We start from the raw sequence: 18,023 nt of genomic DNA on the forward strand, positions 1-18,023 counted from the left end.
AGGGGTGCTGACGTCACAGTGAAGGTTCTGCGGTTCGTCCACCCCACCACTGAAACGTCCAATGAGACTCACGGAGTGTCGGACAAAAGAAAAGCTACCGATAAGAGAACAGGATGGAGCCGCCGCCCCGTTCAGGTGGAGTGTCGGATCGGCCGTTTACTCACATCTACGGGTTGGCTCCCGGGCCGACCGCACACACTTGCGCGCACACACCCTACTGAGCCTGAGCACCTGCAGCCGGCGGCTCCGGGTGGTGGATGGACGCCACGCCCGACGACTTGAACTTGGGCAGGTGGAGGCCAAACTTGTTCTCCACGCCGGCAAAGGTGGCAGCCGCCAGCCGGTAACCGCCCACGTGATCGGCGTTGATCGGAGGAAGCTCAGAGATACGAGACTTGGGTGTCGGATCAGATCCAGTGGGACGACTGAGGAGGACACGGGATGGTTACACACACACACGCACAAGCACACACGCCGCAGACACTTACTGTCCTCCAAAGTCGATGTAGAACCAGCGCTGGAGAAGCTCGTAGGTCACCAGGGTAACACCAAACTGAGGGGAGGAGCGACACATCCGAGCTGGAGGACAGAGACGGGTGAGGACAGATAGATGGATGGAGACTTACCCCCCCCCCAGCTCTTTTCCACAGAGCTCAGAACCCCCCCCCCTCCTACCTCCAGCTCCTTTCCACAGAGCTCTGAACCCCTCCTCCTTCATGATCTTCCTGAAGCAGTCGATGACTCCGGTGTAGGTGGTCTGCCCCGCCCTCGCCGCCACCTGCAGACGTGTCTTGACGACGTCGGCGGGCGTCACCAGGGAGGCGGCGGGGATACCTGAGGAACGCCACGGTGAGCTGGGCCGACACACTGACCCCCACAACAACCCCCGCCCCCACCCCCACCCCCACCCCCCTCACCTGCAATAGCACCGGCTGTCAGCAGCTGCAGCGGCCCCAGACGGCCCTGGTCGTCAGCCAGGGCCGACTTGAGGTGGGCGTAGGCCGGGAAGTAGATGGCGGAGAACGGGATGTCCCTCAGGAAACACGCTTTGGCCCCCTGGGCGCACACACACACATAATACACAATAACACCCATCATACACAATAACACACAATAACACACAATAACACACACACCTTGTAGAGGCCGAAGAAGCCCAGGTCCCTGACGACGCTCAGAGCGCTGACTCGTGGACCGGTGGTGATCTCACCGGCCACCTGAAGACGGATCTTCACGATCTCTAAAGGGTTGGTGAAGATCACCTGAGAACCACCGGCCTGGAGACAGAGGACAAAGACGCGGTTGGCGCGTAGCCCCGCCTCCACCTGGTGACCTGAGCATTGGTTAAAGTTCATGAAGGACTCACGCAGCCTCCAGCCAGGATCTCTGCCAGCAGAGGGATGGACTCGTCTCTACCCGTGAACTTGTCTCTGACGAAGTCATTCACCTGTGGACACACGTCAAACACACCTCACCTGACACATACGTGTGTGTGTGTGTCTGTGTGTGTGTGTGTGTGTGTGTGTCTCACTGTCAGTTTGATGGCCTTCTCAGGTGCCACACCAATGAGCTGAGGAACCAGACCTACAGGTGAGACAGGAGACACTCCTCAGACGCCTGGACGACGACCTTCAACCTCATTCATGCAGCACGTCACTGGTGTAGGTACAGTGTAGGGTGGGGTGTAGGGTGTAGTCTGATATCACCTCTCCAGAAATGTAACTACACATGTGACAACTGTGATTGGACGTTTTGCGTCATGTGACTTTCCAGCTCTCAGTGTTATGGCTGTTTGTCGAGAACGTAGAACCGACCTGAAGGGACGGAACGTGGCAGACGTCTGCTTGTAGTTGGTGCAGTTCACAAGACGCAGACAGACAGACACACACATGCGCGCGGCTGCACTCGGCTGACAGACCTCTGTAGAACCCAAAGAAGCCCTCGTAGCGGAGAACCTTCTTGGCACAGTCGAAGCTGTTCTTGTACATGAGCTCTCCGACGAAGGAGCCCGTGGACCTCTGGTTCTGCATGCGGGTCTTCACCAGGTCGATGGGGTACACCGCCGTCGCCCCCGTGGCTGAGAGCACACACGAGGGTCAGCGCGCCGCCAGCCGGTCACACGGCAGCAGGGGCGGGAACTCACCTCCGGCCACGGAGCCCAGCAGGAACCTGTACGCCGACTCCGCCACCTGCAGCCACACGGGTCTGGACGAGTCGCCATGAGCCTGACGGACAGACGGAGAGTCACGTGACACCTCGTCCCCCCGGGCCTTCGGCCGACCACCTCTTACCTGCTTCTGGGTCTCAGCCAGGTGGTGGGGCAGGCTGCCCTCCTCCAACGGGGCGATCCGCTCAATGTCTGCCAGGTTCAGACGCCTGGAACACACGTCACCACTGTTACACACGTCACCTGTCGGTTACACAGGTGACACGTGACACAGACGGACTCACCCGGAGGGCGAGTGGAGACCCGACAGCTGGTACAGGATGTCAATCTCCATCGGAGTGATCTGACCGAACTTGTTGGCGCCGTGAACAAACTCTTCTGCACAGATACGACACATGGACGTGACCTTTGACCCGACACACACACACACACACACACACACACCTTTGGTCACCAGCGTGTCCTTGCGCGTTCCTGCCAGCGTGCTGTAGATCTTGCGAATCAGTTCCATGTTGTTGAGCAGAGAGTTGAAGGCGTTGAAGTAAGAGAAACTGACCAGGTGGGAGGTGTTGCCCCCTGCAGCCTGGGAAGACACAGGACAATGTGGGTCAGGATGCTGTCTCTCACACACACACACACACACACACACAGACTGGACAGACACACACACTCACAGACACACAGGGCGACACACACACACACACACTCACAGACACACAGGGCGACACACACACACACACACTCACAGACACACAGGGCGACACACACACACACACACACACACACACACACACACACACACACACACACACACACACACACACACACACACACACACACACACACACACACACACACACACACACACACTCACAGACACCAGGTTCTCCTCCACAAAGGGTGTGAGCATGTGGTGTCTGATGGTGGACATGATGTCACTGAAGTCCATGGCGGAGATGACGCCATTCTTTCCCTTGTCCTTCTGGGCAAACGCCTGACGCGCGTGTTCCAGCTGCAGCTCCTGCATGCACACGTACAGACACCTCAGTGAGGAGCAGGTCATGTGACGGACACGTCAGAGACGAGCAGCGGTACCTGCAGGAACTGGGTGAACTCGAGGTAGTTCAGACGCTTCTTGCGGTCGCGTCCGAAGTGCAGGTGGATGAATTCACAGTCCCAGTTGAAGGGGATGTGATGGTGGACGGTGGTCTGACTGAAGATGTCCCGCACGTTTTCTGCAGCAGACACACAAGGACAGAAAAGGACGGCTCAGGTCCGGGTCACACCGAAGACTCGAGGCGCAAGCGAACCATCTGATGATGGTTCAGACTGTCCACAAATGTTTTGACCAATCAGCTGGTGACAGGTCCCCACCGGGGGCCTGTACCACGAAGCTCGATTAATAAGTAATAACACCGTGGAAGCTGACAGAAGACGACAAAGCTGCTGACGACACATCTCAGACTGTGTGAATGTGTACGTTGTTCATTAATTCCTCAATGAACCTACAACATCCGTGGATTGTTTTCCTAGTTAAAAGAACAAACATAAAAACACTAAATCGTCAACTTTAAACTTTAGTATTGAAATTCAATTCATTTATATCAATAAAGCTAGTTGATCGTCTGTATTAGGAGACTATGAAAACCGGAGAGTCGTCAGCACGAGGACAAAGGTGATTTGACGGTGCTTCCATTTGGACTAAACTATAAAAACTACAGGCTCCAACGTCTGCTGTTTACTTTCATTTATTAAGTATAAAATCCAAACAGTGAATCCCACAAAAAAAAACTTACAAACACAGTGCAAGCCAGTGAACAAACAAGCGGCCAGCAAAAAGTAGGACCCCCCCCCCGCCATCCTGTTCATTCATACATTCCGCCAGTAAAACAGCAAAAACAGCTGATTTTACTACTTCCCTCAAGTACCCCCCCAACTGACTCCTCCTCAGATGTGACACAAAGAAGGAAGCTACCTGACACCTACAGTCTGAATCAAATCATCTGATGGATCTGTGTTAGAGATGATCAGGGACAAAGAACAAAAATATCATCTCCCTCTTCAAAAAGAGGGGGAACCCTCGAACACCATGAATGAAGTGTGGAGATGACACTGTTCACATTTCCTTCACTGAACCACATGTATGGAAAGTGTCTCGTGAAGACGATGAAGTCATCTTTTAAATCAGTGAGGTCTCAGGTCACTTGGTGGACCACCGACAGACGGTGTTTAAACTCCCATTGAATAAAGGAAACAACCCGTGTCAAAGAACCTTAGGGCGATGTAGACTGTCTGTGGTCCAGGGTGTGAGAATCAGTAAAATTCGGTGAGATTTAACGGGTTAGATTGGTCCCGGAAGATTCTTTCACGCCGTAACTCTCCTCACCACCTGTCTTACGTGGAGGAATGGGCAGGTCATTGTTTTTCCTGACATCTGATTGGCCAGTGGGTGGTGCTGTTAACAGGATCAGATTCAATTCAGACAGTTATCCTGCTCCGGAGCAGGATAGTTTTTCAGAGTAAATTACCATGGTAACAGGTCTTGATTAAACGAAATCCGGCTTCGTGGTACAGGCCCCGGGTGTGTGTGTGTGTGTGTCAGCTACATGCTAACTGCTGGACAGAGGACGCTGATGAATCCTTTAGAAGAAACTGTCACGTTTGCTTGAAATGCTATGCTAAATGCTAGGCTAACAGACCAGAAACTTCACAACATGTTGTGAAAATTCACCCATCAGACAAGCTGAGTTCTCTGGTGAGTTTGTTGTTCTGTTCCACTTTAGTTTACATGAGGCGTGTCAGTCCGGTTCTTCAGTGAACTGGACTGTTGGAACATTCTGCTGCAGCTCGAGTCCTAACACACATACGTACCAAAGGAAATGTCTCCGGTTCCCGTCTTGTCAAACAGCTGGAAGGCGACGATGAAGAGAGCGTCAGGGACACACAACACCGACTCGAACGCTAGAAACTCCTGGAAGGAGATCAACCTGCACAGAGGAGCAAACGTCGTCACTCCATCGTCAGTTGACCTTTAACCCTCATGCCTGATGTTCAAAAGTGGTCAAAAGTGTCCATGGAAAAATTGCTGTGAATTTCCTTTTTTTGCATAAAAGGTACTTGTCCTCTGATGATACCAAACAGTCCATTCATTTCAGATTCTGAACCCCTTAAATGTCAGGATATAGTGTAGCCATGTAGCCAACAGCCATGTTGCAGTCATTACGGTAACTCCATTCTTTCTGTTACCAGGAGTCGGTGGTTCATTACCGTAATGACAGCAACATGGACATGAGGTGCAACTTTTCAGCTTTCAGGAACCGACGGATGTTTTCTGATAGCACGGATGTATCAGCAGTGACACCGCTGGCGTTGAAGGGTTGACGACAGAAGGGACTTCCTGACGCTCACGGATCCAGAAGCACACGTCTCAGACAGAACGAGCACCGATGTACCGTGTGTGTGTGTGTGTATGTGTTCAGCCGTACACACCCGTCCTTCGTGGTGTCAGCAACCGCAGCGATGAGCTGCACAGTTTTCGGATTGTGGTGGATCTGTGTGTGAAGTCCTAAATACTTCTGGACAAAGTCTCCTGGGGACATGAACCTCTCTCCATCTCCGTCCACGACGCTGGCGTACTAAGGACACACAGAAGACGGGGTGGGGCGTCTGTGTGAGCGGGAACACGCTCACAGAACAGTGAACCATCACGCACCAGCAGCACTGGGTCTCTCACACACACACACACACACACACACACACACACACACACACACACACACACACACACAAACAAGTCGTTAAGAACCTGGACATTCTTACTTATCTGGATCTAGAGAAACAAAAAGCTGTAAGCTTTGCAGGAACAGGGACTTGACCTCTGACCTTCAGAATAACTGATTCTATAACACATTCATGGACTCCACAAACACTGAGGCCTAAAGCCCGACACCAAATTGTGTTAGTGAACGTTTGTGAGGAGGATGGACACACACCCTATCAGACAAGCAGACACAAACAGTCAGACAGACAGACCCCATTGAACGTTCATTGGACGTTCCACTGCAGCTAATTCAAACCTCATGACCCAAAGCTGCAGCTGCATCGGAAGAATGTGTGTGAACAAATGAACCTTCAGAACCGGCAGATTCATTCTGATCACTGTCTCTGCTCTGACACGTTTGTTCTTGCGGTTTGAACTGACACACACACACACACACACACACACACACACACACACACACACACACACACACACAAAGAAAGAGAAAATCTCACCTTCTGGAAAATTGACTTCAGCTCACTTGGATCCCCACGTTTGGTGGACTGCACCTGAAACACACGACACGGGACCAGAATGAGCTGGAGGCGCGCCGCTCAGCAGGCTAACATGCTAACAGCTAGCCAAGCAGCAGTCCACCGGAGCGGACACTCGGTCACAAGGTCGACAGGGGCTCAAAACCGGCGACGTCTCCGTGAGGAACCGGGGCCACACGTCCCCTCCGCCGGCGTCAGCCCTGACAGCTGCTAGCGTCCGTTCCGAGGTAACGGAGGTTTGACGGAGGTAAGCGGCCGCCGGGCGGCAGCCAGCCGCGGAAGACTGCGCGCCGCCCCGCCGCATCCCGCCCCGTCGTATCCCGACCGGCCGAGGCCCGCTGACCCCCGCCACACACGGAAAGCAGCAGTAGACAAACATAGGTGATAAGACAGATAGGAAGGAAACCGAAGTCACCTTGACCGCCATGCTGCTGTGACGTCACGGACAGGGAGCGAGCGCACGACGCGTCCGGGGGCGTCGCGAAGAGCTATGGTATCGCCGGTCGGTTAACTTCCGGTGGGTTGGTGACTGCAGCGGAATGAGCGTCCAGCCGACGCACAATGGCACCCTGAGCTCTGTCAGCCGGAAAACAGAAACAGAAGACTCACGGTCCTCCCGTCCCCCCACAGCTGATGCAATTGTTTGACCCTGTGGCGTCATCTTACACCCCGTGTTCTGCTACTATGTGTAAATACTGTACTGTAGTACATCCTGGTACTACTACTACTGCTGCTTCTACCAGTACTACAGAGGATGCTGAGAAGTACAGTGTACTGTATTCAGTATTCAGAAGAGGAAATTTAAAATCTGATCAGACACTTTACGATCACATCGTACTATCTTCTTCTTCTTCTTTCAGCTTGTCCCTCTTCAGGGGTTGCCACAGCGAATCATCGATTTCCATCTTTCCCTGTTCTCTGTATCCTCTACTCTGACTCCAACTACCTCCATGTCCTCCCTCACTGCATCTATAAACCTCCTCTTTGGTCTCTTTGGTACGATCACATCGTACTATAAACACAATAAATAGTGTTCTGGTCAATAACGACTTCTTATGTGATGACGGGTCAGGTGACCGGTCAGATCAGTTACAATCAGTTGGAAGTGGTTCAGATCAATTCGAATGAGTTCAGATCAGACAGAATCAGAATGGGCTCAGGTCATTCAGAGTGGGATCGGTTCAGATCAGGTTCGATCTCCGAGGGTCAACTCCTTCATGTTGAGGGTAAATTCTAAAAAACCAGATTAAATATGATTCTAAACCCGATCTCTCAACTTCTTCAGGAATTGGAATCAGTTAAAGAACCATAACCAGACCACGTTGTTCCTGCTGTTGCCAGCAGAGGGCAGAAGTTGATAGAGAACGTCAGTGGTGGTGAGGGACAGACAGACGAGCTGGAGGAAGTTCAGCGCCTACAGTCCAGTAGAAACAAAAGACAGAACGCTGGATGTGACTGGACCTTTTCTTTATGCAGAATTTCCAAGTTGAAAGAGCGTTCTGTTCCACAAACGTTCCCTGTGTCGATTCTCCAAATCCTACAAACACGTCTGTGAAGTTAAGCTGTTTATTTGTGGCTGCGCACAGTCTGTTCAAAGCTGCTTCCTGCTCAGCTGAGAGCACAAGCTGCTGAGGATGGTCACCTGCTGCTCACGCCCTCTCTCTTCACGCCCTTTGTCTTCATGCCCTCTGTCCTCTGTCAAGTAAAGTCGCTTCGCTCACTGACGTTGGGTTTGGGGTCAGAGGTCGGGTTTAGGGTCACATATGTTTATTTTGAGCGGTGGCTTTGACAAGAACTGACGTTCTGTGTTAAACTGCCACTGGAAGAAAAGGTGTGAAGGCTGAAAGTTCTGTGGTTCCTTTCATTCTAAACAGAGAACCTTCCTGCATCAGAACATCAGTCCAGTTGAGAAGAAAATACTATTTAGTGACATAAGAGGCTTTACAGCGCTGGTCATTGTACAAAAGTCATGTTCAGTAAGAAACAGGACACAGAGCAGTTCAGGAGCGTCTCCTTCGATTCACTCGTCACGTTCACACAGGTCAGTTTGTCAGTGACCGTTCAACACAATTTTGTTTTCATGTGTCACAATCACACTGGTGCTGTGTCTCCAATCTCATACTTCCCACAGTACACTTCTTTGTAGTACACTAAGCACAATATGTACTTGCGAAGTGCGCAAATTGTGACAGGGTCGTCAAAAATCAATCAGTGCTACGCACTGACGTGCAAATGAAACTTACTGCCGACACGCTAGCTGACGCATTTTGTGAATATTTACAACCCATCAAGCCTCGGACCTCATATCGTAAACCTCAATTGTACAGTGATGCAAACAATTCATCACACACCAGCACCAAACGTACACCACAATGTCAATGCCTGAAAATGTGCCACGATTCACTAGCTAGCAGGCTAGAAGTTAGAATGTGCCAGGCTTTCTTCAGTAGGTGATATCCCCCATGGTGATATCCCCCATGGTGATATCCCCCATGGTGCCACTGTTGCCTGCCTCCATCATTTCCAGTACGACACTAAGACACTAAGACGTATACTCATTGAGTATGGACGCACTGATGTTCTCAAAATACTCAGTTTAAGTATAGAAGTATGCAATTACAGACAGACCTTCTATAACACCAGCTGCTTATGCTAGCAGCAACACTTACTAATGTTAGCAGCAAAACATGTTGCTAATGCTAGCAGTGACATGTGCTGCTAATGCTAGCAGCGATACAGACCAATGCTGTGTCTCGAATCGCATACTTCTGTGAGTACACTTCTTTGTAGTTTACTAAGCACACTATGTACTTATTTGTGCAGTTTCGTGAAATGTTGACGGGATAGTACTGTCTCAAATCAAGCAGTGCTGTTGCGCACAGCGCAAATGACATGACTGCTGACAAGCTATATGTCACATTTTGTGAATATTTACAACCCATAAGTCTCGGACCTCACATCTTAAACCACAGTCTTGCACATGGAAGATGATAAGATAATTTATCACACGCACACCAAACGTATGCGACAATGGCAATGCCTGGAAATGTGCTGCCGTCATGAGCTAGCAAGCTAACGTTGGCATTGGCCGGGATCCCATGAGTAGGTGATATCCCCTCGTGGTGCCGCTGGTATTGCTGTTGTCCAACTTGCGAAAAATGAAAGGGAAAGTGATGTAACGGTCATTTCCGCTACATCACTAAGATGGTGTCCATTGAGGATGGAATGTGTGCATCGATCCACAATTAACTTTTCGGCTCTTTGAGTGCATGAGATGAAGGCGCCTAGTACACTACATTTTCCATATTCATTCAGCATGAACCCACTTGCGTATTCAAAATACTCTGTTTAAGTATGTAAGGACACAATTCGAGACACAGTGCAAGTGATCAGCGCTGACAAAATCAGTGCCAATGAAAACTGTCGGACACTGTTGCCTTTTGGTTCAATAAAGTCACTGGAAGCTAACAGTACTAGCAGTGCTAGTACTACTAGCAGCAGTAGTAGTAGTACTAGTAGTGTTAACAGTACTAACAGTACTCGTTTAGCTGTCTGTGCACACCTGCCTGCTCCATTCTGACTGTCTGTGTGCTTAGAGATGAAGAACACATGAACCCAACCAAGGACTTTGTGAACTGTCCCACCATGAACAGAAGTACATTGTGTACACAGTAGTAGTAGTAGTCGTACAGACATATTTAAATCAAAAGAACAAGAACAAGAACAAGGCAACAATCCCACAATGGCCAACATGGACATGCGGCTCATCTCCTCCTGGTCAACGGCAGCTTCCTGTGGAGCTCCTCCTCCTTCCTCTTCTCCATCCTCTTCATCTTGTAATCCCACTTTGGGATTTGCAGTTGGTTTGAGTTTCCTGTCCGTCTCAGTGTTTCAGGGACAAAGCTGGTGGCGGGGGCCTTACACAGCCGCACCTTTGGCACCACCATTCCCGGCCGCACGCTGCTTCTCCTCAGCATGTTGAGCGGCAGGAGACTCGCTCGTCTCATGGCCACCGAGGACGCCGCCGCCATGTCACTGAGCAGCTGCGGCTGCAGACTGGCCCTCCGGTCCCGGGCTTTGGGCACCAGGAGGACCCTGGAGTTCTGGAAGAACCTCTTGTAGTGGTTCAGTCTGTCAGGGCCCAGGAGCTTCAGCTCGGCCATTCGTTGCCTCCTCAGGATTTCCTGCACGGCGGGACGCCGCTTCCCAATGCACGGCGGGCTGCCGGGGCTCACTGTCCGGCAAGCTGTGGCGATAAAGGGACTGCTGATGCTGGTGGTGATCCGCACCATGTGGTCAAGAACACCATCATCCGCTGGGTTTACCTTGTTGTTAATGTAAAACCTGTACGGGCAGCAGCACGCCAGGCGGCTCAGACGGCCCCAGCAGGACTTTGGCTCTCGGGCCTGAACCACCAGATCCTGCAGGCGACGAAACACACAATCAGAACCGTCACACATTTTCAGTCTGTTTCACTAGGTTACTCTGAATGTTCAATAATGATAATGGATGGGCTACATCTGTAGCCACAGCTACCTTGGGGTAGACTGACGGAAACTTGGCTGCTAATTCACTCCAAGGGTGTCTCTGTTTACCCAACATTCATGCACCTGATGTGCCTCAACTTACGCTCATTCAATAAGAAGGTGTGTATGTCTCAGCCCTGCCCACTCACAGACACCCTGTTTGGAGAGGTGGAGCCTTAGAGGAAATTTGGTTACAAAGACATACTATATGACCCCAGATGTACCAGCAGCTTGTAGAGGGCGCCACAATGTCTATGTACGGTGCATCCCAGCAACAGTCAGAGTTGGAATTTGAGTCGTTTTCCGACAGGAAGTTGCTCAGTTAAACGCTCTCCCAACATCATATATCCGATTTGGACTTCGGTCAGGCTCGGATGTTTTTATTCATTTCGATGACTCGTACACACACACACTCACATCGACTGGCTTGTGAATGTGCAGTTTTACATGGAACCACGGAACGTGTTCTTACACCCTAACAACTGGAACAAGAACAGGTTTTTACCAAATCTGCTGTGTCTCAGAGCAGGGAAAATACAACTGACCAAAAGGTGATCTTGTTGTAGTTACTATGGTAACAAAGTCTGCATGCTTTTATTTACCATCACTTAAAGGAAACAAAGACAATCGCAGATAACTTGAAAAAAGTGAAACACGGCAGCAAGATTCGATGTGAAACTGTGAGACAGACAGAAGAAGAAACGCTCATGACAGCGTAGGGCAGGGGTCCCCAACCAATGGGCCCCCGACCAGTACCGGTCTGTGGATTATTTTGTACGGGCTGCAAAGAATGAATAATCGGGATTACAATATATTTTTAAAAAAACATATATATACAGTATATAAAATATAAAAATATTATCATAAATAATATATAAAATATGTTTTTGCTTCCGGGTGTGTTATTTTGAACGACAACCACTTCTGCCCTTGATTTTCCGCACTTGACTTTTGTGGGTTTTTTATCCGTCATCAATGCTAGCTAAGCCCTCGCAAAATGAAACAGAATTTACTGGAGAGTTTGTTTGAAAAGGGTAAATGAGACAACGAGGGTCACAGACTGCCTTTGTAGAAAGCTGCATTTAAAAGAAAATATCAAGACTCCTACCTGAGTTATGGGTTCATCAACAGGTGATTGACAAGCCCCGCACCAACTCGGTGTAATATTCGGTGACAGACTTGCTAATGAAACCATGAAACAATCTAAACTGAGCCGCCACATGGAGACAAAACACCCAGGATTGAAAGAAAAGACCTTCGAATGTTTTGAAAGAAAATAAAACGGGAACTTGAAGGACAGAAACAACGGAGTAGCCTGGATATAAGGAATACAATTGGAGTGTCACTGTTTCCCATCACCCCCACATGGGACCTTCTAGTTGCTGGAAAAGGCCAAGCCCAGAGCTCCCACTGATTCTACGTTTTGGTGAGTTGATATTATTGTGTAATAGTTCATGAAAGTTCATAATGTAAAATGTAATTGTTGCATCAGATTACATACTAAAATATAATGATTAAGGTTTTTGTTATTGAATACTTCACGCCCCCCACCCGGTCCTTGAAAAAAAATTTCTGCATGAAACTGGTCCCTGGTACAAAAAAGGTTGGGGACCTCTGGTGTAGGGGACGTCGTAGGGGACAGCGAATGGGACGACGCAGGGTCTGGTTAGTTCAATGCAGAAGCATTAATAGGCCTTAATGAGGCGTTCACCTCCAGAACGGGCCACTCCAGGCAGAAGGAGTCACAGAATTGTTCGGCACATGGCTTCGCCAACCAGTCGGTACATCAGGTTGGCCGTTTCGTATCGCCCGGTGAACAGCGCCCACTCTCTGGGTGTCAGACGGCGGCCATTGTCCCGAGCCTGGATGTCTCCTCCTTTAAGAGGACGCACACATGTACTAACACATACACACATCTCATATCTCCAAATCAATAATGGGAGGATCGATCGGTTACCCGCCAACATCAGCGCTCGTACACATTCCGCTCGCCCCTGCATCGCTGCCTTCATCAAGGCGGTGAAGCCGTGACAGTTCCTGCGTTCAATGTCTAGTCCAGGGAAGTAGTTCAACAGGTAGTTGAGATGATCACGTGACCTGTAGCCCGGAGACAAACACACATCACATGATGCTTCTGATCCTCCGACCCACTCGGTGGCGTCAGAACATCTACCTGCTTGCGCTGCTGTGATGAGAGCGGTGTTTCCCTCGTTGTCCTGCCAGTTGACGTCAATGTGAGGACACTGAGACAGGGCGATGACCACGTCCACGTAACCGTGGTAACACGCCACAATCAGACCGGACTGAAACACAAATTAAGCATTGATTATTTGAATTGTGATTGATTATGGCTTTTAGCTCCTGATTGTCAGTGACTCTGGTATGGACAAAGAACTTCAGTGTCCCAAACATCTAATGGCTGCGTGAGGTTTCTCCTGATGAGAGAATGACGTACACGGCCGCCGTGCGCCTGTACGACCGACTGCTGTTGATGGAGCAAATACATGTCCACTAAAGAAAATTCAGCTGAGCTGAGCTCATCTTCTTGACGACACGTAGCAGAGACTCTGATGTCATTACTTTAATCCCGCCCACCAACTCTATATCTGACGCGATTGGTCTGACCAGAGGTTGGATTTACATCTCGTGACCTAATGGGGTGTTTCTGGACTGAACCCTGGCTGCAAGTTAAATTTGCTATCACTAGGGGGCGTCTGGATTTCTAGGCACCGCTCACATCCAACTGACGTTCTTACTCGTCGATTCCGGTCGGTCTCCTTCACCTCGTCCTCGCACACGCCCTGTCGGATCAGGATCTTGACGATGATGGAATTGTTGTTGCAGCAGGCTTTGAAGAAGGACACTGGCTCAGGGCTCGGAGAGCGAAGGAGATGGGATGGAACCGATCTGTCGGGGGGGTAGAAAGAGTCATCGGAGGCGATGCTTCGGGCGTCCAGACGATCAGGCAGCGACTCAAAGTCCAACTCCTCAAACTCCTGGTAGACATCGTCCTCGTCCTCCCAGTAGTTGTCCATGTCCTCCGTCTCGTCATTGTCAAGCTGTCCTGGCATCTCACAGTCAAACTCGCTGATGGACATGACCGGTGTCTCCACGGCGCCGCCCAGCCCCCTCCCACCGGCAATTCCATTCTCTTTTTTAGCACCTTCACCAGGTTGCTCTGTTATTAACACCATTTAACCACCCCACTCCTCTGGATGAGCTGGGACACGTTCTACAAGCCCACCGGTCGTCTCATGCTGTCCATACACCTTCAAGTCCAGCAGGTCAGAGGTGAAGACTGAGGTGTGACATCATCAGTCCTCTTGACTGCGTTGACCTCCGGTTGTTGTCAGATTGTTCTAAGGTTTTTCTCTGATTGTTGTCAGTTGTCCTCAGGTTGTCCTCCATCTGTCCTCTGAGCCGATATCCAAACAAACGTCCATCTGGACAAAGATTTGACGGAAACAACTCGAGACATTTCTCATGAACTCATCCCAGCGTCCATCAGGTGTGGGGGGGCGACTGGACGTGTCCCCGTCGGTCGTCCATCAGTCAGGTCCAGACGGATGTTGAGAATTGGATGGTTTGAGCCCAAGCTGCCGCTCTAATCCGGTTCCTGCACTAAGCTCCAACAGAGCAGTGGGATGAGACCAGGCTAAGCTCGTTAGTGTCGGTGGCTCCAGGTAATCACGCCCCCTCAGATACCACACCCATGGGGGCATAAGGGGGAGGGTCATGATGGGGGGGCTGTGTATGTGAGGGATAGGGGGACAATGCTTGTGTGTATGTGTGTGTGTGTGGGGGGAGGGCGGTGTGTGTGTTCCAAACAAATGAACAAATAAGTTTTACTTTCACAAAAAACTTCAGTGAGACGTCTGCTCTCATCAAATGAATTTATTTATAATCTGAGTCATTGGAGCACCTGCGCCCCCACCGCAACACATCCTCTGCTGTTCTTAACACTGCTTCCTTCAGATGGACTTCTCAACCATGTGACTTCATGTGCCTCTGGAGTTCTACTGACTTCTGCTGAGTCATCCAGCAACCTGAAGCACATCAGATGTTCTGTTCTGTTTTAGGTTTTAACTAAAAACAATGTATAGACAATGTAGAGACAGTCACATTCATTCATTCATTCATTCATTCATTCATTCATTAACCGGCACACAAACAAACATCTGGCATCTTCACATCCATGGATTTCAAAGGTCAAACCCTGCCGCGGCCCCACCCGCTACGGTCCCACCCGTCGCCCCATGTGACCTGTGGGTTTTAAACGTCTTGGCATCGTACAGCCACACAGTGTCGATTCCCTCCCCGGCGGTGCGTTCAGGGGCCCAGCTGGGGAAGGGGAACCGACATGCCACCACCTTGGCCGTGACCTCCAACTCGTCCGCCAGCTTCTGCTCCAGCTCGTCCATCTGCAGGTACGAGCGCAGAGGTCAGCTGACCCTTCCACCGATCAGGTGACTGGATGAATGATGGCTGGTGAACGGATGAACTCACCATCTGAGGAACTCCAAAGATGACCACGTTGGAGTACTGAGACAGGTTGACCTGGAAAAGGACAGGTGAGGACATGCGTCCTGTCCATGCGTGGTTTGTCGGGTGTTCACTCACCTTCCACAGGTCAGAGATGTGGAAGGAGGTGCGGTGGTGGACCCCAGCCCTCAAGGCTCTGCAGCGGGAGAACCACACCAGCCACGGGTTGAGCTCCAGACCAGACGCCTGAAACCCCTGAAGGGCTGCTGAGATCACCTGAGAGACACACACACACACACACACAGACACACTGAGGACTGATTCTGTTTACACGATTTCTGCTTGTACCTCATCAAGGTAGTGTGTGTGTGTCCTTACTATCCTCCCGTCTCCGCTGCCGATGTCCACCAGTGTCCCCGTTCTGCCCCTCAGCACGCGCAGGACGTTGTCCACCTGGGCTGATGTCGCGGGGGACGAACGGGAGACAGACCCTCCGGAACGCGGGCGCGACGAACGGCGCCGCCACCGCGTACAGAGAGACCAGCGCCCCCCCCCAGCGCCGCCGTCGCCACCATCCCCACCATCCCCAGGCGGCTGCGGCTCCGCCGGACCCCAGTGTCACCCTGCTCCGCCGGGCCGACGGACGCGTCCTCCGCCGCCATGACACCGTGGATGACGTCACAGCCTGCGACACTCCTACGTTAGTTTACCGAAATAGCGTCATCGACGATCGATTATCGATCGGATGGGGGTCATGTCGTCCAAACCCATCCAGTCACCACGTTAGAAACACGGAAGAAAAGAAGAAAGGACGACGTCCGTTTCACTCTGAACGAGCTGTGCAGCGCCGATAAATGTCCGACCGGAAGGCGGCAAGCGACCGAAGGTTCCGACCAGTGGAGAACGACCCATAGACATACAGTATATAGAATGCTAGATGCCTCAAGGAGGAGCCTACGACGTCGTTCGCCGGCGGCCATCTTGCCACGGGGTTCTATTTGTGTGGTGGCGATAGGAAGACAAGTGACCTGCTATAACAAAATTACCCTGAACTCGCTGAAATCTTCACAGATTTACAAACGGTTTGGTTTCTTACAATCGTTATCAACGTGGCTATAACTGGACAAATTGCAGATGAAAAAATGATTTTTTTTTTCCCCCGAAAAATCGACTTTGTGCAGCATAGCCGTGACATCGCTCAAGTTGTCAAGGCTGAAACCAAAATCAAAAATTGAGCAGGTTATGGTGATTTAAAAAGTACATGCGCAATGGACATAATGTTATGAATGAGCCAGTACCCCGTGGCAAGATGGCCGCGGTGTGGCGACGTCGCAGCGCCGGTGGGGCATCTAGCCTTCTATATATGTCTATGGGACTCAACGAGCTGACTGCTGAGGTGAAACGTCAACACTTCATTGTTGAACAAGTTTGCCTCCTTTTTGTCATTGCTTCAGGGTGTCTCATGTTTCTGATGGATTTTCACTCCTCTCCTTTTATGTCGTGATGTTCAGTTCAGGAGTTTTGAAAATTTTAGCCAATTGGTTCATTAATCAGTTTATTTCTTCACTGATTCATCATAAATCAATTCAGTCTGCATGTGCACACAACCCCCCTGCTGGTCAAAAATGGACACATCTGCTTCAGGTCATTGAACTTGTGATAAACTCCAGGCTTACATTCAACGTGTAACACACATCACCATCGCCACCAGTGAACTCAGTTCCTGAGTTTCATTTCAAGTAGCCGATGCTTCGTGTCATTCCAGTTTTCCTACTCTCACCCGTTTATTTCCTGGCGTTCAACTCTTTGCTCACATTCTATTAACACATGTTCTGTGGTTTCCTGTTGGGTGTGTTCCGCTTCTATTTACTAGGGGAAGTTGTGTGTTCTCCCCTGAGTCGTCGTTCTTCCCTCCGGTTCTTTCTGTGACTTGAGGGTGAATCAGGCCAAACAGCCATGACACAATGATGACACACACACACACACACTGAGACAATCCTTCCATCAGTGAAACTGTAATGAACCAACACAACACAGTAGGCGCAAGACAACAGGGACCCCCCAAGACAAACAGACACCCCCAGAGAAACAGACCATGACCTCTGACAGGAAGTCACCATCAGTAAACTTAGTTCCTGAGTTTGAGAGACGATTGTCTGATGTCAGTGGTTAGGGCGTGGGAAAACGTGAGGTCAGAGGTCACCTGAGGTTGTTTGGCCACGTTCCCACAGAGATGCTGTTGTGCGTCTGTTTTGGGTAAACATGCTTTGTGTCTGTTATGTGTTGTGTAAACCTGTTTCGGCGTTCCGTCCCATCGTCCACACGGATCCTGGGGTCCGTTCACCAAAAGATTCCGTCATCCAGGAGAAATGACTGAGCCGAGTTCAACCATTCGTAAACAAGAGTATCCAGGTGCAGTTGGTTCACAAAGACCAACGATGATGAGCAGACCTGGGTTCATCAAGCTGGTGAAACCAGTCCTGGATCAGTGCATGCACACAGCTTCCTTTGACAGACTCCACTGTACAATCACA

The 18,023-nt window shown here is 50.5% G+C and overlaps 3 protein-coding genes across 3 annotated transcripts; all 3 read right to left on the reverse strand.

Annotated features, from left to right (window-relative positions):
• Positions 1-214: 214 nt before the first annotated feature.
• On the reverse strand, positions 215-6,908 carry LOC144739065 (electrogenic aspartate/glutamate antiporter SLC25A12, mitochondrial-like). The gene is made up of 18 exons (XM_078622062.1): positions 6,897-6,908; positions 6,443-6,496; positions 5,657-5,802; positions 5,039-5,154; positions 3,263-3,402; positions 3,042-3,188; positions 2,612-2,750; positions 2,452-2,545; positions 2,292-2,376; positions 2,144-2,225; positions 1,919-2,077; positions 1,532-1,584; positions 1,367-1,447; positions 1,137-1,277; positions 918-1,056; positions 676-834; positions 489-579; positions 215-425 (listed from the first exon to the last, which is right to left on the reverse strand). The coding sequence occupies exons 1-18, from the start codon at positions 6,906-6,908 to the stop codon at positions 215-217; spliced, it is 2,049 nt and encodes a 682-aa protein (XP_078478188.1).
• A 3,337-nt stretch (positions 6,909-10,245) lies between these two features.
• LOC144739066 (ankyrin repeat domain-containing protein 33B-like) lies at positions 10,246-14,105 on the reverse strand. Its single transcript, XM_078622063.1, is given in 7 exon segments — positions 10,246-10,902; positions 12,719-12,790; positions 12,792-12,883; positions 12,965-13,090; positions 13,093-13,104; positions 13,181-13,310; positions 13,764-14,105. Coding segments are annotated over 7 exon segments (1,431 nt in total).
• Positions 14,106-15,209: 1,104 nt separating this feature from the next.
• On the reverse strand, positions 15,210-16,151 carry LOC144739067 (ATP synthase subunit C lysine N-methyltransferase-like). The gene is given in 6 exon segments (XM_078622064.1): positions 15,210-15,428; positions 15,514-15,564; positions 15,628-15,765; positions 15,868-15,960; positions 15,962-16,042; positions 16,044-16,151. Coding segments are annotated over 6 exon segments (690 nt in total).
• Positions 16,152-18,023: the final 1,872 nt, after the last annotated feature.

The sequence above is a fragment of the Lampetra planeri genome, unplaced genomic scaffold (genome assembly GCF_965212315.1).
Source record: "Lampetra planeri unplaced genomic scaffold, kcLamPlan1.2.h2 scaffold_1284, whole genome shotgun sequence".
NCBI lineage: Eukaryota > Metazoa > Chordata > Hyperoartia > Petromyzontiformes > Petromyzontidae > Lampetra > Lampetra planeri.